Source organism: Populus trichocarpa, chromosome 1 (genome assembly GCF_000002775.5).
Source record: "Populus trichocarpa isolate Nisqually-1 chromosome 1, P.trichocarpa_v4.1, whole genome shotgun sequence".
Taxonomy (NCBI): domain Eukaryota; kingdom Viridiplantae; phylum Streptophyta; class Magnoliopsida; order Malpighiales; family Salicaceae; genus Populus; species Populus trichocarpa.
Genome location: NC_037285.2, coordinates 14454282 through 14481503, shown reverse-complemented (window position 1 = coordinate 14481503; position 27222 = coordinate 14454282). Strand labels below are relative to the sequence as shown.

General features: G+C 31.5%; 1 protein-coding gene and 1 long non-coding RNA gene across 2 annotated transcripts; one reads left to right on the top strand and one right to left on the bottom strand.

Moving 5' to 3' along the window:
- Positions 1-24023: 24023 nt before the first annotated feature.
- Positions 24024-25163, bottom strand: LOC112327108 (uncharacterized). The gene is made up of 2 exons (XR_002981147.2): positions 24774-25163; positions 24024-24489 (listed from the first exon to the last, which is right to left on the bottom strand). It is a non-coding gene; the product is annotated as an uncharacterized LOC112327108 (long non-coding RNA).
- A 1032-nt stretch (positions 25164-26195) lies between these two features.
- On the top strand, positions 26196-26927 carry LOC127905236 (formin-like protein 5). The gene has a single exon (XM_052452468.1). The coding sequence runs from the start codon at positions 26339-26341 to the stop codon at positions 26780-26782; it is 444 nt and encodes a 147-aa protein (XP_052308428.1). The 5' UTR covers positions 26196-26338; the 3' UTR covers positions 26783-26927.
- The last annotated feature ends 295 nt before the right edge of the window (positions 26928-27222 follow it).

Genomic DNA, 27222 nt, shown 5'->3' with positions numbered 1-27222 from the left:
TCATTATGGAGGGCTAAAAAATACATCGGTTAAGATTATAAGGAATAATGCTATATAATTTCATGAAAAAAAAGATATTTAATCAACAACAAAAAAAAAAGTAGCAATCCAATAACATTTTTAAAAAATATTCATGAAGGGTTGGGTTAAAAAGCCCTCGATAATATTAAACAAAAAAGGCTATGACTTATAAAATTAAAATGGAATATCAATGGTCCAATAGAAATAGTTTCAAATTATGTTTTAGTCAATTTATTTGAATAAAAAGTAAATAAAATGTAAAATGTAAGGGAAAAGAACAATAAATAAAATATTAAACAGGCTAGGCGTGTGAGCGGATGTACACACCCAGCCCATCCAAAAGAGACTTAGCCTTCGTGCTAGTCCTCTTAATTTTTTTATATTTTTTTTAAAATCTTTTCTAGGTCTTCATTTTGTTAAATGGTTGTGAAGATTGTTTTCGACATTATTGCATGGAATTATGTTATGATTTGGTTCTGCAAGCTTCCAGTAAAAAAGTTTGGGTCTGAAGAAAGAGTTCTGGGAAGGTGAGACCTTGACATACCTAAAGAGAGAAATAAGTCTAGTTTAGGCGTAATAGAAGAAGAAATGGGCGCTTTTAACAAGACTTGAGATCTGGGTTCTTGGGAATCCATGGTTTCTTCAAAGTTCAAAGGGCCAAAACCACTCGTCCTGATTGAGATCCATGTGCATAACTGCGCTTTGTGCACTTTTTCCTTCTTCAGTCTTTCAGTAACAATTATGTATTTTTGTATTTGTTCCACTCCTTCGGCAAACGGAGAATTTGTTGGCATCCATTTTTCCTTGTCTTGATTGAGACCCATTTCAACATCTAGATATCCGGAGCAACTTTCTCATATCATGAGAACCAAGCTTTGGCTGGGCTTCAAACCCCATATCCATCATTCATGAAGTGGTTTTGTCCCCGCTAACCGGTTAATGTAGAAAGTAGAGGGATCAAAGTAAACTTTTCATGTAAACTTTGAAGTTGCCACATGTATCCGTGCTTTTTCTTTTTTAATCCTCTATCTTTTAATCCTGTCATTTCTGAATGAGAGTCAATTGGCCATCAATTTGACCACAAAAAAACTCAACTGAGAGAAAAAAATCGATAACCAAAATAATAAAAATTCACTGCAACAATCCACACTGAAAGAGGGTACATAATATATTTAACCACGATATTTTCTCCATACCTTTTAGTTTTTTCTATAATCAGTTTAATTATTTTCTATTTCAATCGATGAGTAATATTTTTTATTTTTTTTAATCCAAAAATAAAATTTGGATATATGTGCATGCTTAATTTATATTAGAAAGTCCATCATGATGCATGATTTTCAAATTATTATTATTATATATATAATTTATTGTTTATTTGAAAAGTGAATTTCAATAAAAAATATTTGAAAAGTGAATTTAAATAATAAAAAAAAATAATAATGTCTTGATGATTTTTATGCAATTGTATATGAAATTAAAGGAATATTTAATTTGAAAAAATGATTAAAAAGATTACAAAAAAAACTTTATTCTTAAATGATTTTCATGACAAATTAAAAACAAATATGTATATTAGGTCTATTAGAGAATATACCAAAAGGTAAGGGGCTGATTGCTTTACTGTAGCACCACACCCTTTTTATTAAGGATTTCAATAGTAAAATTATAATTTTACCCCTCAATCAAATAATATTTGGCCTAGATTACAGAGCTAATAAGGTCCTTTTCTTTCTTTATGAACAATAAAAATATTAAAATGCCCTTGAAGACAAAAAAATAATATATGCCTAGCTTCTAAGGGTAGTTTTGGTTTTTCATTATTGAATGCACAATAAAATTACTTAAATGTCCTTTAAGTAAAAAAGAAAAAAACTTGGTCAATAGTTATTTTTGTCTTTTCAAGTTGATTTTTTTATTTACTTATTTCTCAAGGGCATTACAGTCTTTTGACCATAATTAAACAATATTAATTTTTTAAAAGTTACTGGCGCATGAGAGGTACCCGTGCACTTCAGGTGGCGCGTGTGACGCCTCCAGGCGGTAGAACTTGCCCTTGTACCATATTGTTAGATGTGTCACCACATTCTCTTTTTCCTAGTATGACGCGTGTTGATGGCAGTTGGGCGGTTAATTGCCGATGAGATTTTTTTTTTCTTCTCCCTTTTTCCTCAAAAATTATAGATTGATGTTCTTTGTTTTTAATAATTCTACTTCGCTCCTTTTTCTTTTAATTTCTTATCTTTTTCCTTGGCCTTTTAGTCAAAGTTTTATTTTTTTTTCAATGTAATCTTACAATTCCAGTTTATGTATATGATGTTTTTCAATTTGGTCCTTATTATTTTGATTTTTGATTTTTTTTCTTAGTCATTTTATAAAAGTTTTATTGGTTTTCAATTTCACCATAAAATCCAAGTTTATGGAATGTTATTTTTTTTTTTTCAATTTGGAGTCATTTTTCCTTTTTGTTAGAGTTATTTTTCTTTTTAATTTAACCTTCCAATCAAAAAGTTGTCCTTTTTATTTTATTTTTTTTGTCCTTAGCTTTTTTGTAAAAGTTTTATTTCTTTTCAATTTAATCTTCAATTCTAATTTGTCATATATTATTATTTGTATATTTGATTCTTATTATTTTAATTTCTTTTTTTTCTTAACTCTTATATAAAAGTTTTATAGGCTGTCAATCTCACCTTTCAATCCAAGTTTATTGTGTGTTATTTTTTTTTTGTCCTTATTCTTTTATTTTTTTTGTTGGAGTTATTTTTCTTTTCAATTTAATCCTTCAACAAAAAATTTAATTTTCCTCTAATTTATTTTTTATTTATATTTCACCCTTATTCTTTTAATTACCATTTTTTTAATTTTAGATCCTTTTGTGTAGTTAATTTTTTTCATGTTTCATTCTTCAATGTTTGATATGCTGGGGATTATGCTTTGCTATTTTTTCATATATGATGCTTCTGGTTTAATGGCTCAGGTCTTTGGTTTAAAAAATTGAACGCAGATTGACATTTTTTTTTACTTATTTTGTTTTTGATTTCGTCATTTGATATTAGTTGATTTTCAAAAAAAAATATTGTCTTTGGGGTTTTCTTAAAAAAAAATTTTGGTTGTCTTGATCTCATGTCCTAGACCACGAGTTTTCAGGTTAACTTGGTTTGACTTGTCTTTTATTGCCTAGATTGCATGTCTATCACACTATCCCAAGTTGACACAGATCAATTTTTTATCATTTTTTAATCCAATTTTGTACTTTTATATATTGTTTTTCCAAGGTATCATGATTTTTTAATAAAAATTATTTGTTTTGTTTTATTGCCTATTCTTTTATCGTCTAATTAAAATAAAACCAACTTATTAAACTTAATTAATACTATAACTCAATCATTGATTTTTTTTAAATGAGTTTGCAACATTTAATTATTATTTCTTACATTAAAAAAATATCAACTTATAGCGTAACACAGGCTGTGATTAGTACTATCTATCGGTTAACCCTGTCAACTCCTCGATCCCCTCAATCTCACATCTTATCAGTAAGTGTTTTGGTACGTGAGCACATTTTAAAAAGTTATTTTGTAAAATAACACAGGTGCAAAAATAATTAGGCAGCTAGCATAGTTGAGAGAGTCATAATTGACATCTTCAACACACGAGTCAGAGATGCCATCTGCAATTCTTTTTTTGCATATACCATTTACGACACGTGAGTGGTAGATGCCATCTGTGACTCGTGTGTCCCAGATGGTATATGCGACTCTTTTAATAGGTACATAATGGGACAAACTATTCTGCCATCAATTCACACAGTCATAAATAACCAGTTTTCTAGTATCAAAATGCAATTCACATAAAAATTTAGACTAACAATCAACACAACATAACATTTTATTAAAAACTAAACTAATTATACATCTATTTATATAATAACATGTAACTATATCTAATTATCTCTTCAACTTGTAAAAGGGCTTAGAGCACTCATGTATGAATCTGAAGGATCACCCCAACTCGAGGATGGGTCTGTGATATCCATGCAGGTGTGAGGAGGACCAATAACATCTCATCTCGTAGATGGACCTGGGTCGCTTGTAGACGTGTCTAGGACGGTTATGGATGGACTTGCATCCCAAATACTCCTGTGATATGCAATCTCATCTTCTACTAATATCACTTCAAGACGTGCAACCTCCCCAACCTCGTAAAGTTCACCATAACATAAATTGAACACAATGTTGGCCACAATATATTTCATCTCATTGACACCTTCACAGATAGTCTTTGCTACTTTCCAAGCTTCCCGTACCAAGTAATTAATCTATATACATACATTAAAAATCAATTAGCAATCATTATCCATTATAAAATTAATCTAATATTTAATAAATATAAAACAATATTGCATACCAATTGATTTTGTTTCGGATATCGAGGGGCATAGCCTAAATTGACACATTACTCAATCTGGACAATGCATCTCAATAATGTTAAAGTAGTGCAATGAGACCTATGCTCACCAAATGTTGGATCCCTCACGACATATTAGTGAAGCTGAAAGTATCAAGTCTTCCATATAAAGCATCTATATACCCTATCAGAACATATAAATAACTTATTTCAGATAATCAATCAAAACTAAATAGTTAGCGTTCAAATAAAAATATCAAATACATTTGTGTTTCATACCTGATATGAAAGTTGAGCGTCCAACTCATCACGGTAAAACTCGTGGACATGAGTGGGATTTATCATGAAATGTCTGGCCCTACACCATCTAACAAGACAAGCCACAAGTTAACACCCTTTTTTTACATTTAATTTATATAGATAACATGTTGAATATAATCAAATTTATTACCTATAACCAATGAAGAGTGACCTCTGGGTGACATTGTCAAACATGTTATTATCTTAGCTCTCTGGATGCCTAAAATGAATATGCTCTCATAACCAGAGCTATATTAATCAACATTGAGAATTGTAAGTTAGTATTTAAAATGTCATTAATTCTAATAATCAAATAATTCGAAATACATATACCTAAAGAGATATAAGACACCTTTCAATTTATCTTCTCTTTTTTAGACAATTTTTACATAGTTACTGGTAAAGATATGCAAGTATGGCTCCCCCAGCTATAATTCAGAATGGCAAAAAAATAATCAAGTAGTGTTAAAAAGCATAACGGTACTACATTACCAGCAATACTCATGAAAACTGTTAAAGTAATTCAGATCAAACATAAAAGGAGGCTAGAATTCTCAATAATAATGTTTATTATGAGTGCTTAAGTTAACCTAAATACAAAGGAATTATATATAGGTTAAACTAAAAATACTATTCTACCCTTAATAAATAAAACTAGATAAATATTACTTAACATCTCCCCTCAAACTCACGATGCGGCATCTACAAGCATCGAGAGTTTGCCAACTAGAAAACGAAAACGAGATATGGAATGCGTCTTGGTAAAGAAATCTGCAATCTGCAAGGAAGAATGAACAAAAGGCAAAGTAATGGTGCCATGCTTGAGATGATGACGAGTAAGATGACAATCGATCTCAATGTGCTTAGTTCGCTCATAAAAACCGAGTTGTGAGCAATCTGAATAGAACTCTGGTTGTCACAATTCATAGGAGTAGGATGAGAAAAGAAAACTCTCATATCAGCAAGTAACCAACGTAACCAAACAATCTCTTTGGTAGTAGATGCCATGACAGAAGCTGAAGGAAAGTCGAAATACCAGATTTTGCAGAAGCGGAAGACAAAATATCACTCCAAATTTTTTTGCAGAAACTTAACTCAAATACCAAATTGCAGAAACTGAAGAGAAGACGAAATACCAAAACAATTGCAGAGACATAACAGAAATACCAAATTGCAGAAGCTGAAGAGAAGATGAAATACCAAAACAATTGCAGAGACAGACTGAAATACCAAATTGTAGAAGCTGAAGGACAGTCGAAATACCAGATTTTGCAGAAGCGGAAGACAAAATATCACTCCAATTTTTTTTGTAGAAACTTAACTCAAATATCAAATTGCAGAAACTGAAGAGAAGATGAAATACCAAAACAATTGCAGAGACAGAACATAAATACCAAATTGCTGAAGCTGAAGAGAAGACGAAATACCAAAACAATTGCAGAGACAAAATAGAAATACCAAATTGCAGAAGCTGAAGAATCTAAAATAATGTTTCAGATATTAATTCTTCAGCCGCAAGCACAAAACTTGATCTTCATCCTCCATCTTTTAATAGGTCAAACAACCCATGTCTGATGTTTTGAAAAATGAATCTGAAGTTAAGCTTCAAAGGAATGCATTGAGCGTGTTGGAACATCCTACAGGGAATGAAGTGTATGATGATAACGATTTTGATACGAGCAGTGGCTCTAACATTGGTGAACATGATTTCTACAAGGACAACGAGTTCCATAAAATTAACAAGCTAAGAGTTCGATCAACTAGGCTATGATACAATGTTAAAGTAATTCAGATCAAACATAAAAGGAGGCTAGAATTCTCAATAATAATGTTTATTATGAGTGCTTAAGTTTACCTAAATACAAAGGAATTATATATAGGTTAAACTAAAAATACTATTCTACCCTTAATAAATAAAACTAGATAAATATTACTTAACAAAAACAAGATCTTCAAACACGTGTAATATATATTTCTGAGCATACATAATCAACTAGTCTATTGTTGCATTTGTTGGGGACTCTAAAAAATAGCATCCAACCATGTCAACTTGATGAAGTCACCTCTATATGCATTGGCTAGAGACACCCATCCTAATGGACGATCACATAAAATATCTCTATCAATCGAGCTTTCACAGCTAGTGACATGTGTCTCATCTATCAGAAGACCGGTTAATATCGCCACATCCTGGAGTGTTGGTGTCATCTCATCAATATGTAAATGGAAGGTGTGCTTCTTGCACTTCCATCGCTTAACCAATGTTGCAATCAATGCATGGTTAAGATGTATGCAATGAAATTGACTGATCTCATAAAAACCAGACTCGATAACATACAAACACACACAATCATGCAACTCCATCAATATATGTTGTTTAGGTGTGACCGGATCACCGCCCTAAAAATCAAACAACTTAGTTAAATCATCAATTAATATCGTTAAAATTGTAATAATTAAAAATTTTAATTAAAATATTCATCTTACCTCCCCGCTTTAAATATCATCTGAACGATGTTGATCTTGCATATATAACACCAACCTATCATCAAGACTTACTTCAATAACAAGGTGGCTTTGTCTGTCGGCACACCTAGAAGAGGTCAAACCTTCTCTAGTCTGAACCATGTCTATCTCGAGGTCCTGTATAAAAAAAATTATTAACATTTGCAATATAATTCAACATACATATAGTTAAATTAAGAATAATAATTGAAGTTGACATAATTTTAAAAAAAATAATAATAACATACGTTATCTAGTTTCACAAGTTTTTCTATTATGATCCTTTTGACTGTATATACCATATCTATTTAGTGAGTACCCCCCTCAAGCATCCACCTTATTATGTAAATGAGCGGATTTTCTTCGATCCTTATCCATCTACCATGTAGTTGGACATCCATATACATTTGGACCAGTATATGCAGGCCAGAATAATGTGTCAAACAATGGTTGAAAACGAGAACTATATGTATTTTTGTACGATAAGTTGGAGTAGAAATCATCAATAAATTGTACATAGTCCATATTTTGTAAAGTGCAACATGTAATTAAATGTGAATATCATCGATGATATAATTGTCATTTGCCATAAGTACAAATTGCTTCATTGATGTTAATGGTTTCTCGTACTTCTCTTGTAACAATAGGTGTTGGAGGTGTCTCAGACTGAAATATACAACCTCTAAGATCAAATAGAGATATCAAATGTGATCTAGAAGTTGCCGAATCAACAAGTATTTCAGCTAAGACCTTCAGAGGTCACAACATATCATGACTTAAAAATTCTTCAATTTTATCTCTGAGATCCATTAAATACTTATTACACCTAAAAAATATTATCTGCATTATAATTGAAATAGGCAATCCACACATATATTTTTAAAACATTATTAAAAACTTGTATCGTCAATACGAAGTAGAGGATAAAAATATTAAAACCCATTAATTGAAGCATTAAATGCCCAAAATGCTCTCTCAAATTTTTCCTTATTGCCATCAACTATTTTATTATCCCATGTGATATTTGTTCCCATATTAGAATCTAATGACTAGTAGAGTTCTAGCTAGGTTTTGAAATAACTCTTTGTGTGTACCAGATAATCTCTCAAATATTTTCTATTTAGCTATCCACGCCTTCCAATAAGATACTTCATGCTTATAATCCCTCTTAACAATACCTTGAATCATTGCAATACTCATACTTAACTCCATCTTCATAATTATTAACATCACCTCAGCAATTAGATCTGAGTTAATCTGATAATGACGTTGCAAAATAAGAGGGTTTCAACATGTGTGTGACCTTTTCAATTTTTAAATCTCCCATGTAAATACCATCTACAAAATGGTTCCTAAACACACTGTAACTGAACAGAGGACTTTGTTGAACGAAGGACTTTGTACTACAAAGAATTCTTTATATGCCTCCACTTTACTACATTAACACATTCAAATTGGTCTCTGAATCTTTTCCTAACCTCCAACTCATCAACTAATAAGCTTGAATGCCTACGACTATCAGCCCAATCATTGCATTCATATTGGTCATCCACATTAACAACCTCAAATTTAGAAGTAAAATGTGTCATGTATTGATTAACAGGCTCAATTAACTCAACATCCTCATCAACCACAACTCTATCAATGTGACGCTCATCTTTGTTATCACTTGGTTCGGATTCTCCATAGCAATATAGAACATATGTTATTCCCAACTAAGGTTTATATTAACAATTTACAAAACCAAAACTTGTCTCCTAGTATTACCACCTAACCTAGATGGACCAGTTGTTTGTGATGACTGTGTGGTTCTCTGAGAATTACTTGGAAACCGAGTCAACCCCATACTAGAAGAGTTTCTTAGTCTAGGTCTATTATTCAAGTAGAGCTCCATCATATTAATCTTATTGATCCTCGCAAACCTAAATATTGAATTCACACTCCCATTACTACAGATTTGTACACCACATAACGAGCTTGACTAACCCCGGTTTGCAACATCCTCCAAGTAATTTCAACTTTTATTTCAAACATATTCCAGCCAAGTCGATCACATAACATTTTTTATAATTCGTTAAGAGATATGTCTGATGTAGTAGTTAGGAATTTATGACTTCCTCCATTATAAGTGATATCATTGTCGGTATTGATAATAATACCACTATGGAAGTATAATATTCCTAAATTATCATATATTCTGTCAAACAACACAACACGACATAATTCTAATTTATTAATATCTTGGGGTTAATCAAAGTGCATCAATTATCAACTAAAAATATATCTAATTAACTTAATCTATAATTTAACCTAAATCAACACTAACATTTCAAACACATAATTTTGTTAATTCACAATCAACAATAACCTAAAAAAATTGATTATTTAACAAAATAACCTAACCATGAACTAAAAATATATCTAATTAATCCAATCCATAATTTAACCTAAATCAACACTAATATTTATTCTTCATAATTTTGTCCATTCACTAAATAACATAATTGATACTAATTTAACATAAATTAATTATAATTAACCTAATTCATAATTCAAAACCCTAACATTCCATAAAATATAATTAACACTAATTAATTATAAATTACATGAAATTAATTAAGGGGAACTGTTCAATATACCTCTAGAAGTGAAATGTGGCTAGTGAGGGTGATCAGTGGTGTTATTTTGGCTGTAATGTGGTTGCCTCGTCGCTGGTAAAGAGAGAAAGAAAGAAGTTACCACAGATAGAGCTAAAGAGAAAGAGATGGGTGATATAGAGAGAGATTAGTGGTTTAGGGCTGGTTAGGGTGTTTTTGGTGGTTGGGAGAGAGAGATCTAGCTGGTGGTGAGAAGAGAGGAGCAAGGGAGAGAGAGAGAGAGAGAGAGAGAGAGAGAGAGAAGGAAATCAAAGAAAGAGAAAGAAAGGGAGTCATGGGTCGAGTCGCAAATGGCATCTGTGAGTTGTTAAAGTGTGCTACTTTTCTAATTATTTTTTTCAATTATGTTACTTTGCCATTTTTTTCAAGTGTGTTAAAAAAAACTCTTTATAAGTTATAACATTGTCAACCCAACCTTTTTCTTTATAAATTCAACCAAACCACAAGTTCGTAAACTCCAAACTCGAGGCTCGGACCATATCAATAATTTAAATATTCCTATAAGTTTATTCTCGTACTTTTTCATCACTCCCCTCTGTGTATTTTTTTTTCTTGCACCCAAATTCACTTTATTATTGTTTTTTTGAAAAAAACTTAATTTGGGAAGATCTAGATTAGAATGCCAAAACAATTAGAGAGTCTGATTGAGTCAATCATGAAGAAGAATAACGAGAAGATTCACCATCATGAATCTTCTTCGTCGGCTTTTGTGTCGGATTTAGATGAGAAATCGGATCCTTCAGAATCTGTGAAGGCAAAAATTTGGTGCTTGTTTGGTAGAGAAAGGGTTGGTTATGTACAATCATTTGAAACCTGCTTCGTTCAGTAAACTTTCATTTTTGTTATATATGTTTTTTTAAAAAAACATTATGTTGCAATCTCTCTCTCTCTCTCTCTCTCTCTCTCTCTCTCTATATATATATATATATATATATATATATATAGTTGTCACTTACATATGATTTTGGTACTATGGTAGCTTTTGTGGTTGTTGTTTGAAAAAAGTTGTTTTTATAAATAGCACTTTTAGTTGAGGTTGGTTTGATATTTATATATGTTTGGTTAAAACTGTGGTTAAAATTGAGGTTAAACAAAAAGTAGTTTAATGTGTTTGGTTAAAAATGCTTTTTAAATTGAGGTTAAAAAATAATTAAAAAATATATATATTAATATTAAGGGTTTTAAATTTAAATATTATAGATTTAACTACTACAATTACATCATGAAATAAATAATACTTTACAAAAAATATTTTTTATTGTTCCATTAAACTATCTACAATTCCATTACGTACAAAATTCATCAGACAAGAACTACAATTTCCATGATTTTTTGAGCGTGCAATAAAATTAGGTAAAATATTATCAAGAATAAAATTGAGATTACAATGCGAGTGAGTTTAATTCACTCTACACTAGTTTTTCGGGGGAAAAAATATTATTCACATGACTAGTGCGAGTGAATTTACTTTACTATAAACTAGTTTTTCAAAAAAAATAAAAATTATTGTTCACGTGAACGTGAACAGTGCCAGTGAATTAATTCACTCGCACTGTTCACTTAAAAAAAATGAACAGTGCAGAGTTTAGTTCACTGCACAGAAGAAGAAAAGTAGCCGAGAGCTGCTTTGATTTACCTGCGTTTTAAATGCAAAATGCACTGGGCCCTATAAATAATAAATTGTGTTTTTAACTTTATCAAACAATTGTTTGTTGTGGTTTGCTTCAAAAGCATAAGCAACCACGCAAATAAACAGCCTCTTTCATTCGTTATTGTCCTTTTTTTTTTGTTTTGTGAAAATTAAAGGGGAAGAAAATGCCAAAGTGGATCTTGTGGCAAATTTGTTGTTCAGCTGCTGATGTGTTTTTATGGCGGAACAAGAAGGTTTCAGCAGGTGTGCTTGGTTTTGTGACTAGAATATGGGTCCTTTTTTAGTTGATCGAATACCACTGCTTACTCTAGTATATAATTATCATAGTTTTTAAACCTGACCCGGTATAATGATCGCTTACGGGTCAGATGGGTTGATTCGGGTCAACCCAAAAAAAAAAAGAAATCCAATTCAATACCTATAAAAAACACATAACTAATTACAATGCATCACTTATATAAATCATATTTAAATTTTAAACCAACAACATAAATTTAATTCAATATCCAATACACAAACCAAATATAAATTCTAAAATATTTAAAACAAAACTTCCAAAAACATAAATTCTTAATCAACAACATATTCACTTTTATTGAATGAACACATTAAGTTCTTCGGTGTTCATTGGAGCAAAATTTGAATCAAATGTCGATAGAATTGAGCCAATCTCGTTAACACCTAATAATACATCAGCATGCTCCTTTGAAACTTTATCGCCACAATCATCTTCAATCTCATTAATATTTATGAAATCAACATTTAAAACACGATTAACAAATAAATATTATGTGTTAAACAATACTTTGTTTTAAATAAAATTTTTCACTAAATGATCAATAATTAATTATTATCATCTAAAGTATCTTGTATGGTCATTGTTGATAGAGCTTGGTGAAAACTCTTTGCTTCTTCAGTTGTTAAAATTGACGGGTCATCTTCTACTATCTAATTTTGAATGTCATGATTTATCAAACATAATTTATCATATTATATTCACCTAATTAACAATAAAAAACAAGCATATAGTTTAGTTAAAATATTGGTTAGCAACAGCCCTAAAGGAATGCTAACATAGCAAGATTACAAAGCAATGTCTTTTACTCAGTGTGTAAGTGATACATATTATAATTGTCCTTAATTAATCCCTTGCTATGCAAAACACCAACATCCTCTCTGCTGTCATGCTCGATACCAAGGTCTCTGCTCTTTTTTCCATCCCTTACTCTCCCAATTAATTACTCCTACTATTAACCTTAATTTTTTTTTATTTTTTATTGCTGCTAATCTTAATCATCGTAATTCTTCTTTCTTTCTATCCATCCACCCATCCATCTACCACTCTCTACCTGCCTTTCTAATCTGTATTATACGCAGTTGATGATGCATTTTTCCTTGTCAATTAGGCATCTACAATCACATCAGTTTTATTACTTGGTTTTCATTGATTAAACCCACTTGGATCTAATCATCTACTGATTATAATCATAGATGATTAGATTCTTTCAATCTGTTGTTAACAAGAACATAAACAAGGCAAGAAACAGAGCCCAGATTCAAGCAAAACACAGGCAGGGAACATAAAAGGATTGACATATAAACTGGGCAGAAACAGGGCAAGGAACATAAATCTATCTTACATAAATGAAAAGCCAGTGAATTAAACAACCCATCTTACATCCATGAAGAGAAACAAAACCAGTGAAGAACAAAAATATAAGAGAGAAGAAAACCGAAGCGAAACAAAAAAAAAACTATCTTATATCAAACCAGTGCTTTCATAAAAAAAAAAAACTAAAGAGAAACAAGTAACAACAGCTTCATCTGACCTTGATTTGCAGATCTTAACTGAAGAGAGCCAAATCAAGAAAAGAACACAAACACCCTGCAAAAATAAATTTAGAGTTTGCTGAGGGCCTCTTCTTTTTATTCTAACAAAAAAAGAGACGGGGACTTACCTGGTATGGCTTGCGTGTAGCTTAAATTCCTCTGCAACTGATATGGCTATGAACTTTGAAGAAGGAGATTAGGTTTTCTAATTCTGTGAATTGTGATTTGGTGTGTCTTCACGTTGCAAAGCAAACAATTTGCTTAATTAATAGTAAAAAGCTAAAGTAAAAAACAACGTCGTTTTACTTTATATATATATATATACACACACACACCAGTCGGGTCTCAGGGTCGACCGGGTTTTGCCGGGCCAAATTCCTAGCTGGTTTTTTCATCAATCCGGCCTGGTTCCAGCCCCGGGTCAACCGGGTCCCGGGTCAACCCGCTGGGTCGAGCCGGGTTTTAAAAATATGATAATTATTCATCTAGGCTAACATTATCATAAAAAAAAACTCTAATTCTATTTGCAAATTAAGGTGTCATTATATAATTCTTAAAATATCATAATAATTATTTTATTTTATAATATTAAATTTTTTTAAAAAAATGAGTATAGGGCCAATAATGTCAAGTCAAGGGGTGTCCAAGCTTGCTCATTTAGCCTTAAAAAAAGAGAGGATGGTGCCTAGACTTTGAAGGAAAACTCAAGTGATTTCAATCTTGTAAAGTTATAACATTGAGGGGTATAATTCAACTGGTCAGACTTTAGGTTTGTTCTTTAGAAGTCACCAGTTCGAGTCCCACAAACCTCAGGGCCACTGGAGACTTACATGGTCGTTAACTTCAAGGCTCGTGAGATTAATCGAGGTGCGCAAAAACTGGTACGGATAACCACGTTAATAAAAAAAAATCTTGTAAAGTTAGGCTCGCACTTTTTTTTTTCTAAAAATAAATAAATAATAAAATAGGATGAATAAGTAGAAAACATGTTTTGCAATAAAACAGATTTTAGTCACCTCTTGAAACGTTAAGGTTAAAGTTTTAAGAACCACAATCCAAATTTTAACATTTTCTAACTAAAAAACACATAAAATTGAACACATTAACACCAAGATTATTGGTTTTTTTTAATCAACTGAAAGCTTTCTCTTCTTTTCCTCTTCAATAATTTTTTCTCTCATCTCTTAATTGTCAAGGATTGAAATGTGTAAAAAATGGAGAGTTGTGACCAATATATAATTTTTCTAAACTTCTAGGACCTTAGTGTAAAAAGGCATGTCTCATGAATAGTTAAAAAAAGAATAGTGCGATGAACAGCACATTAATTGTACATGAATAATGTGTGAATAGTGAAACACCATTCTAATTCTATATATATATAATTTAATTAAGGGAAATAAATATTTTAGACAATGAATGGATCATATAATTTAATTTTGAAATCAAAATATTCAAATTCCAAACTAAGATTTCTCAAGAAAGAAAGAAAGTTTCAAACACAAAAAAAACATTTGTATTGCATAAATGAAACATATTTTACACATTTTAAAATTAAATAAATTTGTACAATATATGTTTAGTAAATAACTAGTTACTATTACTAATAACGTAAGAATAACAATAAAAGTGTGAAGACGTTAGTACTTATAAAACATCAAATTAACTGTAATTAATCAAGGATCAAAGAATTGTGGAAAAGAAAATAAAGGTATAGACAAATTCATTATTCAGAAGAACGATCGACGACAATCAGAAATTATGAATTATAATATAAGAGAGCAAGTAATTAAGCTGAAGCCTCCAGTTAAAGAACACTTGTTATGTCATATTAGCACACAGAAAATCATAAAACATGGAGATCACCATGGATTATAAGACATGGAGAACACCGAATTTCCACGAAAAGATAGCTTCTAAGTGACAAAGTATAAATGAAGGAAAACATTAAAAAAAGAAGAAGCAAATTCAGGCGTTTTTAAGAACAAATTAAAAAATCTCTTGGGAAGAAAAGATTGATATGCACATATTCAGGTTGTTATGCTCCACCCTCTTTCGATGTTATTTCTCTCATACCCTTGAATTTGAAAAAATCCATACAATTGCCAAGTTCGCATGGCATGACTTAATTGAAAAACAAACAAATATTCAAAGTAAGAGGAAGAAAGACATATAGGATCACATTCCCATCTCGCCACGTTTCTTGTAGGGATAATTATTTTCGATTCGGTTTTTATAAAAAAAAAAACTAAACAGGAATTTTTTAAAAAAAACCGAAACCGGTTCAAACCGACCGGTTTCGGCTCGATTTTTCCAGTTTGGCTCGGTTTTTTGGTTTGGATTGGTTTTTTTTTGTTTGACTCGGTTTTTTTCGGTTTGGGTTCGGTTCGGTTCCGTTTTTTTGGTTTCAAGCTTATAAAACCGAAACCGAAACCGAATCGAACCGGCTGGTTTTTTCAAAATTTAAATTGGTTTTTTTTACGATTCGGTTTTTTCGGTTAATTTTTTTTTCGATTTTCTTGATTTAATCGGTTTTTCAGTTTTTTAGCTCACCCCTAGCTTCTTGCATCGAGTGTGAGTGGACGAATAATTGTCCTTAGCTGAGCAAAAAAAAGAAATAAATTAGAATTAATAAATTGTATTCGATCCAAATCTGTGTTTTTTGTTCCAAATATTAAGAAAGGACAAAGAAAAAACATAAAATCACAACTAACACTATGACAATCTTTCCTTTCATTTTTTTTTTGGAAATGAACTTGGGAGAGGGAGGAGAGAGAGCATAGACCTTTCTTGTACCATGTATCGAACTTCTTGTGAAAAAACAAAGCAACGGATTAAGAAAAGTCTACTAGCATGGACAAAATGAAAAGAAGTCAAATAAAATGAAAAACAATGCAAATAGACCACCGACTGCTAATCCATCTATCAGCATGAACTTTGGCTTGGTGTTTAGAAGTAGGTTGCAAAAGTCAAAACATCTATCCCACTTCTTGAAAATTGTTGCCTTTATTTATACTTGTTTTTCATTTTCTTATCATATCTTCAGCAATATAAGCCTTAATACAAAATATATAAGAACTAGTTTAATAACCACTCTAGAACACGTTTTTATGAGATTTCAACCTATAAAGAAACATGTGTCATGATACAGTTTACGTTATTCTTTATAGTACACATTCAATTATGTGTTTGAGATTGGTTGTTGATACAGTTCAATATATAATTTAACTTTTTATTTAGGAGAATATTTTGCAAAAACAAAGCAATTTTTCATCATTTTCAATGAAATTTCCTTCAGTTTTAGGATAATATTTTGTTGATTTAAGTCATTGTAAAATAAGAAAATCAACCCTAAACAAATATGATATGATCCCAACATCTTAATTAACCCAAGCCAACTTTGAATCCCATGTGGCCCAAATTCATATTCATTAATAGGGACCAAATCAGACTTAAAATACACTCCAAACAAACTTTCTTTACTAGCCAAAAATATCTCAAGCATAACATGTTGTGATTTGATCTAATTACTCACCAAAACAATTGGGTTGAACCCATCATCCATAAGAACCTCAATCTGATCGAATGCATTCCTAAGTAAAAACTCATCATGAAAAACCCAAGGTTGAACCATATACTGAACCGTATCAACAATCAATCTCAAAGACATAATCGAATACTTACTATAAGGAATCCAAGGCTGAACATGAACCGTATCATTTCCTCCCTCTTCAAGAAGATTCACCCTCAAATCTTGAATAGAATTGGTAGCGACTTTATTAGCCTCTTGTTTAAGCCTTCAGAATTCCCTTATTGCTAATACCTTTCTCCAATAACACTGTATAGAAGTAGTGACTGATAAAAATTTCAAATAAGTAAGTTGTATTAATCACTTGCGTACATATTTTTGAAAGATAACCACAACGGATCTCCCTTGTCTTTCATTATTTTAGCATTGTACCTTCTTTTCCCATGAAGCTTGAAGTTCATAGAATAGTCTTCTACACTTCTCAACTTCTTGTTCTAAAACCCCCAAACCATGGCTTCGTTTGTTGCATCCTTGAGCTAGAATCCTCCTCTGTTCCCTCTTCCTTGCAAAATACATGACACAAATAAGAAAAAAAAGAAAAAAGAAGAAGGTGAAAACACAACAAGAATAGAGTTTATGATAGGAAGAACATTGATTTAGACTTGAAATTGTAAGTCTGACTTTTGTTTGGAGCAAAACTGATCAGAAACAAACATATGTGAAAGTGATGAAAATGACTCAAAAAACAACCAAACATCCCAAATATGATGATAATATACTGGAAGGAATGAAATCAACAGAAACAAAACAAGTTTTGAAAGCTAACGCAAGACAAACCCGTTACGGCAACACAAAACCTGATTTTAGAACCTAAAGAAAACTATATCCAAATGATCTCAAATTTAAAATATTTTGTGATTAGGACCCCAGTAAACAGAATATAAATTTTGAGCTGATTTCGAGTTAATTTGATATATGGACACGAAACATCCCTTTTAAAACCCAAATTTAGAACCTAGGCCCATTGACGTCCAAATGACTTGAAACTTGACATTTAGCGTGATTTCACACTAAATAACCCAAATATTAATTTTGAGTTAATTATGATAAGTTTTGATATGTTGCCGCGAAATAGATGTGTTACACACCTGTCTTAACCCAAATAACGTTTTCTAATTGTTTTTTTTTTCTCTAATTAGAACACAACAAACATAGAATAACAAGAATAAACACAAGAAAGAAAACAAATACTCACCTGAAACAAAACAAAGACAGACGAAGAGAAACTGACACGAAACAAATAGATAACGAAAACAAGAAGGATATAACTTGATTCCAGAGCCTAGCTCTGATACCAACTGATGCAAACCTTTTGATCACGTGGTCAAACAACCCCTAAAAAACATGATCCCTAAAAAAGCCAAAAATCAGGTTTGAGAGGTGTGACACAATGGAAACCTATCCCAAGGCACCAATACTATTGGAATTGAATCAAATGACGCCACAATGTTAGTTATACCTTGATAAGTCAGATTTGATCTTTGTTCCAATAAAGATAACATAACATGTTGCATTGTGCAAAACACAAGTTTATTTCATAAATCCATGGCTTTTTGCTTTCAGCATACAAAACACTTATTTAATGCTTCAAATAACCCTAATAGATCTCTATAATAGGCTAATTTGAGCCCACTTACAAAATAGACCCAAATCAAGGTTGTCAAAAATGCTTTTTTGACATGATATGGAAAATACAATATAAACTCGAATCATAAAATTGTAAAATCACAAGTAAAATATTTTAACTAATTATATATTGATAATTCCAATCAAGTAGTAAATAATAATATAACGCAATTAAAATAAAAGTGAAATAAACAATACAAATGTTCAAACACCTTAAAATACATAATTCAAATAAAAATTCATACATGGTTTAAATAACTTAAAAATACAATATAATACAATTATGTCCATAAAATTTCATTAACTAAAAATTAACAAACCCATAACAAACAATTTGTTGGTGCGTCATGTAAACTAAACACAACCTCATTGCCTTTATCTTCCTCATTATTCCTAAAACATTCATCAAAATCATTACCATTTAAAGGATTATTACTACTACTACTAGTACCAGCACCGATATTGTGAACATTAGTGCTACTACCAGTACCAACAATAACACCAATATTGTCAACAATATTTAACCCTAAGCTCCTTGAATTGTCTGGATTGACACCATTCTGAATCACTAAATCATCTTCAGTTCTATGACACTCCATTTCAGCATCATTAAAATTTTCTTCATCATCACTTTCATCTTCTTTACTATTTTTCCTTCATGTTGCACTATCAATGACACCAAACAAATCAAAGTTTGATGAACCATCATGTTTCTCTCCCTCAGCTATCCAATCATCATCAGATGAGAGATCATCTAAAACTTCACCAAAATCACTAGCTTTCTTTTTTACTTGGTTATCATTCGATATCAGATTGTACATTACAAATACCAAGTCATTCATTTTTTTCTGGTGCAAACGATTTCTTTGTTTCGTATGAACCTATATAAGCAATTCAAATTGATAACATATAAGATTCTTATCAAATATAAAAAAATTAAAATTAAAAAAAAAAACTTACCATCTCAAATGCACTCTAGTTTCGCTCACATCTAGATGAACAACAAGTAAAGCTTAGAACTCGAATTGCAAATTTTTGTAGATCTAGACATTCATTCCCATAAGAATCCTATAATTTAGCTAGAGTCTTTTTATCTGGTGATGCATCCTTGAATGAATCAAGTTATAAGTCAATTTTACACCTTTAACTTGCATCTGACACTATCCTTTCTAAGCATTTATATAATCCAATTTTAATGTTGGCATTAACTTTAAATTAGGATTATAATGATAATGAGGATTCAAAGAATAAGCTGCTGCATGTAAAGGTCTATGAAGTTGAAGTTCCCATCTTGCATCAATAATATTCCATATAGGTATATAATTACAAAATAAAAATAAGAATATTATCATCAACATTAAATTAAATAATACAAAAGTGAAATAAACATTATGTATCAACTCATAGTAATAAATAAATAATTAGCAAGATAGATAATCAATACCTTTTTTTCACAAAACCAAAATTCACCTGTATCTTCTCTTTTACTTGATCCATTGCTTCATATATAAAACTCATAGCTGGTTTCTTATCTGAATCAACTAATCAAAGAACTTTAATTAGAGGATATTCTGCCTTAATACACATAGTGATATCATGCCAAAACTTGTTGTCCAAAACACAACTTTGAATTCGTTTCTCTTCTTCTATTTTTGAAAACCTACACGACCTCCACTGGATGGAAGTAAACATTATCATCAATTGTATATTACAATCACTTAAACATCCAAGAGTTAATTATGCAGTAGCAAATCTAGTGGTAGCAGGCCTAATCAAATCATTTCCTTTTGTAAAGTGTCTTAGCATGGAAATGAGAATAGTTCTTGAATAAATGTATGAGGTGATTCTCCTCCCATTAGCAATAGTTACTTGATGGACCTCTAGTTTCTTCTCAAAATCTTCCAATATCAAGTCAATACAATGGGCAACATATGGTGTCCAAAACAATCTTTTTTGTTTCCCCATCAACAATTGCCCTGCTGCTGTATAATTTGCAGCATTGTCAATGATTACTTGCACCACATTTTCCTCTCCATTCCTCTCCACAATAACATCCAACATCTCAAATACCTTATCAGCATTCTTGGATATATTAGAGGTATCTACCGATGATAAAAAAAAATTGTCCCTTTAGGACTATTAACCAAAAAGTTGCAAATAAAACTCCTTTTCTTATCAGTTTATCCATCATACATTATTGAGCAACCTGTTTTTTTCCATTCTAGCTTGTACTCCTCAAGCAAGTTCATCGTGTGATCTACTTCTTGTTTCAAATACTTCTCTCTAATATCATAATAAGATGAAGGCTTAAAACCTGGTCCATGCTTTGCAACCAATTCAAGTGTCTTAACAAATTCAGAGTTTTACACGGTTAAATGGAATTGCACTAGTATAGAAAAACCTTGCAATTTTTCTACATGCTTCTTCTCTAAGATTCTTTTTTAGCAGTTGATTGATGGTAATTTGTGTACTTCCACTCCCACTTGTTGCTCTCTTTCTTTTGTCCACTAAGCTAATTTCATTCTCTTCATCATTATCATTATCTTCATCTTCATCTTTTCTTTTCATTAGAAATCTCATCTCCATTACCAATCAGCGAAGTTCTTCATAATCAGCAATGAGTCGTTCATATTTTTCATTAATATGGGCCTAGAAGCTCTCTTTATTTTGTATATTTTTTGGCTTTCATTTGCGTCTCGTACAAAAAATCACGCAATCTATATGGTACAAATTAATTATCTGTTAGTAAATGAAAAATAAAATTTTAATATTTTGAATAAAAAATATTATCTTGAATTCAATATTACTAATTGCATCATGTATCTCCTAAACTCTCCTCAAAACATTACTATAAGCTCTCTCCCATTCAAATTTTCCCTTGAAGTCAAAATTTATAAAAGGAAAATTTCAGTAATTTCAATAAACTAACCAAATTAACATAAAAAAAATATAAGTTAATATTAACCTTGAACCTTGAAAATTATGCATCGATCTGTGGTTTCCATTCAGGATGTTTGAAAACCTGGCTCCATTGAAATAATGAAACTTCCATCCACGATTTAAAATCGATGTTATTGTTCACGCAGCCTTAATGTTTGTAAATCTAAAATTGCATTTGTTAAATAAAATTATTTTAAAAAACATTATTAGACATGTCGTTGTGAAAGCAAAACAAACTTATATTGAAAAATCATCCTTCCACTAGGCCTCATACTTATAGGTAAATGAATCCTGCTATGAAGGGACCCCCTCGACATTACGACATCGCACTCGACGAGCTCGTATCATGAGTTGATGTTTGTGCCTCAAGTGTTTGTTCTTGGTCTGCACCTAATGACTAGTGGTCTTCAACATTGCTGCTAAAAGAACCAACATTGATCCTATCCTCGCGATGTACAATAGACTTTCCCCTAGGCATCTACACAAATTAACAAATAAAAAAAATTAAATGATTTCTATTTTGTTAAAAAAATTCGGCACCACATCCCTTATGTGAAAAACTACCTAAAATTTTTAAACCTATAAATACACAACATATATGCAACAAATTAGTTGATTTTATTTATTTTTTCCTAACAATTTAGCATAATTCAATCTAGCAGAAAATTTTCAATTTCTACATGATAATATTTTTTTAATCCAAAATTTACAAAAAACAATATTCTAAATTTAAAAAACAAATCAAAATAATAATTAAGATTAATCCTATACATTTAATTGAAATTGAACAAAAAATTGAAAAAACCCTACTAAAATTCAACAAAATAATGCAAAAATTATTACAATTACAACTAAAATTCAACACAATTATTTCTAAGTGATAATATTTTTAATCTTAAATTTACAAAAATCTATTCTAAATGGAATAAATATAAAATAACAATTTATTCTTCATCAATTGACTCGTCCTCATCTTCATCATAATCATCTATGTTGATTTCATCGCTATCATCTTCATCAACTTGTTTATGTTCGTTAGAGCTCAAAACATCATTCAATTCCTCATCATCAACATCAACAAAAATATTCTTGGCGATTCAAAAATTTGAATTTTCTTCCAAATCATTAGATGGAGCAACTTGATATAGATCAACTAACTTACCAAGTTGAAATACATCATCTCCCATAGTTAATTAATAGTTGCCGTCATGAACAACCTTGACATGACCCCTGAGTTTGATTTTCACTACGGATAACCAATCAACTCTAAAGGAATGAGCAACTTGATATAGATCAACTAACTTACCAAGTTGAAATACATCATCTCCCATAGTTAATTAATCGTTGCCGTCATGAACAACCTTGACATGACCCATGAGTTTGATTTTCACTACGGATAACCAATCAACTCTTGAACGATCATTTCTAAAGGAATGAGTGTATGTGTAATTGCTGGCATTGCTTGGCGAAAATAAAAACATCATCGATATTGCGGATTCTAGGCTCTGAATTAATTTCTACCAAACCATGATATAGATCTACTTTGATTTATCTATCAGTGGTGTCATACCAATAACATTTAAATAAAAATACTTTATTCTGCTCGCTATGATATTGCAATTCTCCCAACTTCCTATAATATTCAATTTAAAACTCATTAAAAGTCGATCCATTAATATAAACCCCACTGTTATCGTACTATTTGACTTTTTTCTCGCTCCTTATTTTCCCACTATAATTTTCTCGGTATATACTGAGGGAATTTTTTGTCGGTGTTTACCGATGAATATAGAGAGGAAATATTTTATCGGTAAAGGTCATCGCGATATACCGATGAAGAAATTCTGTCAATGTTTTCATTTGTATTTGCCAATATTCAAGTAGTGTAAAATGAATCCTAACTAGCACAAAACCAAACAACATAAAATAAGCAAAAGAAGGAACAAAAGTTCCAAGTTCAAACCAAAGGTGCTTAAAGAAAAAAAATAAAATGAGAAAAAAAAATCAAAAGCATAACCAAAAATATAAAAACATAGACCACAAGCTTAAGAGGTCACTAAAAATGCATGAAAAAAAGCATAAAAACACCTAAAAATGGTGGATGAACAGAGAAAAGCATATATAAATAAATATAAATAATACTTCATAGGCTTACCTAAGATCATAGTTTTAATACCCGACCCGCCGGGTTGACTCGGCAACCCGACAAAACCCGGTTGCAACCCGTTGATTTTGTTTTTTACTAAAACAACGTTGTTTTGATTTTTTTTTTTTAAATTGACCCAGGCGACTTGGTGACCCGGTCAAAACTCGAAACCCGGGCCTTGGACATAGCCGGGTCTAAAAACTATGCCTAAGATGAAAAGAAAAAAAAAAACCACCACCAATGAGACAAATGAGCACAACCTACATCAGAAATATAAAGAGAGAAATATAATAATTTTATAAGCAAGAGGGATACACAATTGGAGACATGAAAAGTAAAAACATAACAATAGTGTAGCAAAGAGGGATGCATAAAAGGAGCATGTGAGATTCAAAATGAGTAAAAACCAAAGTGAATCACAACAACAGCTCTGAATTAAGCAAAAGCACTGGGTCATAAGAAAAAAACTAAGAGAAAGAAGAACACCAAAATGAATGAGAGCATGTAATGCAAACCTAAATATTAATACATAAATAAAATAACTTACTTGCCAAATCATATAATTTCTAGCTGATTTCACCATTTTTATAGTTATCATTGTCCTCAAAACCATTAACCAAAGACAAAATAGAGTTCCCTTTAATCACCATTTTTTTAATTGTTTTTTCCAATTGAAGCTCCTCCCTAGTAATGCAAACTTATCAATCTCCCTTTACATCCACATTCAAAATCGATAAAATAAATCAAAACGGTAATAATTATAATCACCTTATTTATAACTTTTCCAGCATCACTCTTTTTTTCTTCCTTTTCAAACACACTACACAACAACAACATTGATTAAACATCTTAACATTTTAAACAACATTAACCAGAAAAGAAAAAAAAGAAAGCAGTGATCATTATTATCTTATTTACACGTAGTTTTCTTGTAACCAAACCAAAGTTTTCTTCTTAAATGCAATTCAAAAATGTAAAACAAAAATAATTGAAACCTAAATAATCACCAAGACAAATCCAATCATTACTGACCAATAATTAATCAAGCAAGAATGTTTACAAACCCTAAAAATAAGGATTTTTTAGGAAACTCTGAAGATTTACCTTAGAGAAATTTGACTCGAATTGGGGGACACCGGGGTAGCCCTTAGCGGAGGCAGACTTGGTTTTAAGCTGGGTGTTGTTAGGGGATGATTGTAAGGCTGCCATGTGGTGGTTTGTTTTGGGTGTTGTCGAGGGCTGATTTCAGGTAAGGTTATGGCTTGTTTCTGGTTAGCGTGAGGAATATTATTGATTTAGATCGCTAATTTTTTTTTTCAAGAAAAAATCAAACGCCTAGACCAAGACTACTCCAATTCAAACTATTTGATGCTCTTTTCTGTCTGTTTCTTGCTTCTAGTATTGTAAAAGAGATAGAAAATTGTTGATCTCTCCCTTTATATTTTCCCGACATTTCTTTTTAGATTTCATAGGGATCCTTACTTCTCTTTCCAATTTTTTCTCCCCTCCTCCCTCTATATTTCCTCTTTTCCCTCCATTTCTTACTCCTAATATTGCAAAAGCGATTGAAAAATGTTGATCCTTTCCTATTTTTCCCTCTTTGTTCCTATTTTAGGTTTCACATGGCTCCTCACTTCTCCTTTTTTTTTTTTTTTTCCTTTGCAAGGAAAGAAAGCAAAAGAAGAAAAGTGGAATCATAAAAAAAAGAGAGGAGAAAAGTCAAAATGAGCCACATTCCCTTAAAAAACAAAAAAAAATCTCTTAATCCAACTCAAACTTCTCAAACATATCAAAGACAAAACCATAACCATTTTATTGAAATCCATGATCAAACTAGTTATATGAACATAGTACATCAAATAGTAACATTATAATATGAATTAGTTTTTTTTTAGAAAATTATGCAAACAATATGATGATATGAAATAATAATAATGCATATGATGTTATGTGATACCAATAAAATATATAATAATAACATTAGTATTTAGCCAGTGGTGATGATGAAGATTGTGAGTTGATTATGTTTTATAACAAATTATAAGTTAAAAATATTTTTCAATCATGGAATGAAGATTTTAAATTAATTATAAAATATTTTTATCAGTGATTTTTTATATATAAATTAACATCGAAAATGGAAAACAAATGCCACCTAATAAAATAAATAGTTAAATATGGTAATAAAGTAAAACTTATTTACCGCTATGAGGCCTAAAATGGCCTTGGCTATCATCAACTAGAAAAATCCAAAAGTCAGCCTACCCTCTGTCTGGTTAGTGGCTGACTATTTTGAAAAGGTTTTAGTTTCTCATTGACAGGTCATGTCCGCACACAGAAAGAGAGAACTCCTCCCCCCTCTTCCTCCTTTCATTTGTTAAAATCTCTGTTTCTTGATTACCCCCTCTGTCACTTTCTCTCTCTCCTGCATTCCTCCTGAGAAAGACGACAGAAACATACTCGATCATCTCAAACAAACAGATTTCATCAATCAAGTGTCCGACTTTTAATTGGATTCCAAAATGACTGAACACTAACCCCCTCCCTGCTTCCCAAATCTTGAATGAGCCCAAATTCTTGAATTTTAACTAGATTATTACAAACTCGAGAATCTGGGATGCTAAAACCCCTTGAACTATCCAATCCAATCCAATCCAATTTCCTGATTCATGGAAACGAAATCATCAATCACCCCCACCTCTCTGATTTTAGGGCTTATATTAACCTTCTATTCGCTTCTTGTTGAATCACAACCACTAAATGGCCGTTCATCAGCCCCATTGATGTCCCCTCCACCACCTCCTCCACCACCACCACCACCTCCCCCTCCTCCTCCTCCTCCTCCTCCACCACCATCACCGTCACTACCTCCTCCATCACTATCACGATCATCGCCACCTCCACCTCCACCGAGAAAGAAGCTGCAGTTACCCCCGCCACCGAGGCATAGATTGACCGTAAATGAGAATAGAAGGAGAAGAAAACCACCACCACCAATGAAGAATAACAACATGAACGCAGGGAAAGCGATTGGGTTACTGTTTGTGGGCATTGCTGCAATCTTGCAGATTGGTGTTGTTTGGTTCTTGGTTTACAAAAGAAGGCAGCTTTAGAAGATCAAAGATAGATATGAAAATTGCTCTTCTTGATTCCTTTTCAGTGGTATCAATTTTATGCAATGGATTCTTTGGAAGGTGGTTTATTGGATTGATTCTTTGGTGGATGCAAAATTACTGGATTGATGGATATAGCATTCAAGGTCGGTTAGAGGATTGGTTTCTCATTTTGGGTCGGGTCCTTGAGGTTTTCCTGTAAATGGGTAATTCTTGATTTGACATTTTCTTCGTCTTCGTCTTCTTTTTCTTTTTTATTCTCTCATCTGGGTAGTTTTATCTACACGGCTTATAATTCAAAGTAGAGTGAATCTTTTCGCCATGGGTGTTCTGCTAACATGTATGACTGTAAAGAATGCTAGGAATTATGGAATTGGAAGGATTATAATGACAATGCCTATCTAGTGCACATTCTTTTATGTGTTAATGGGATGTCTGAT

Excerpts from the sequence above, each read along its gene's own strand:
- LOC127905236 (XM_052452468.1), top strand. The coding sequence starts at position 26,339 with ATGGAAACGAAATCATCAATCACCCCCACCTCTCTGATTTTAGGGCTT.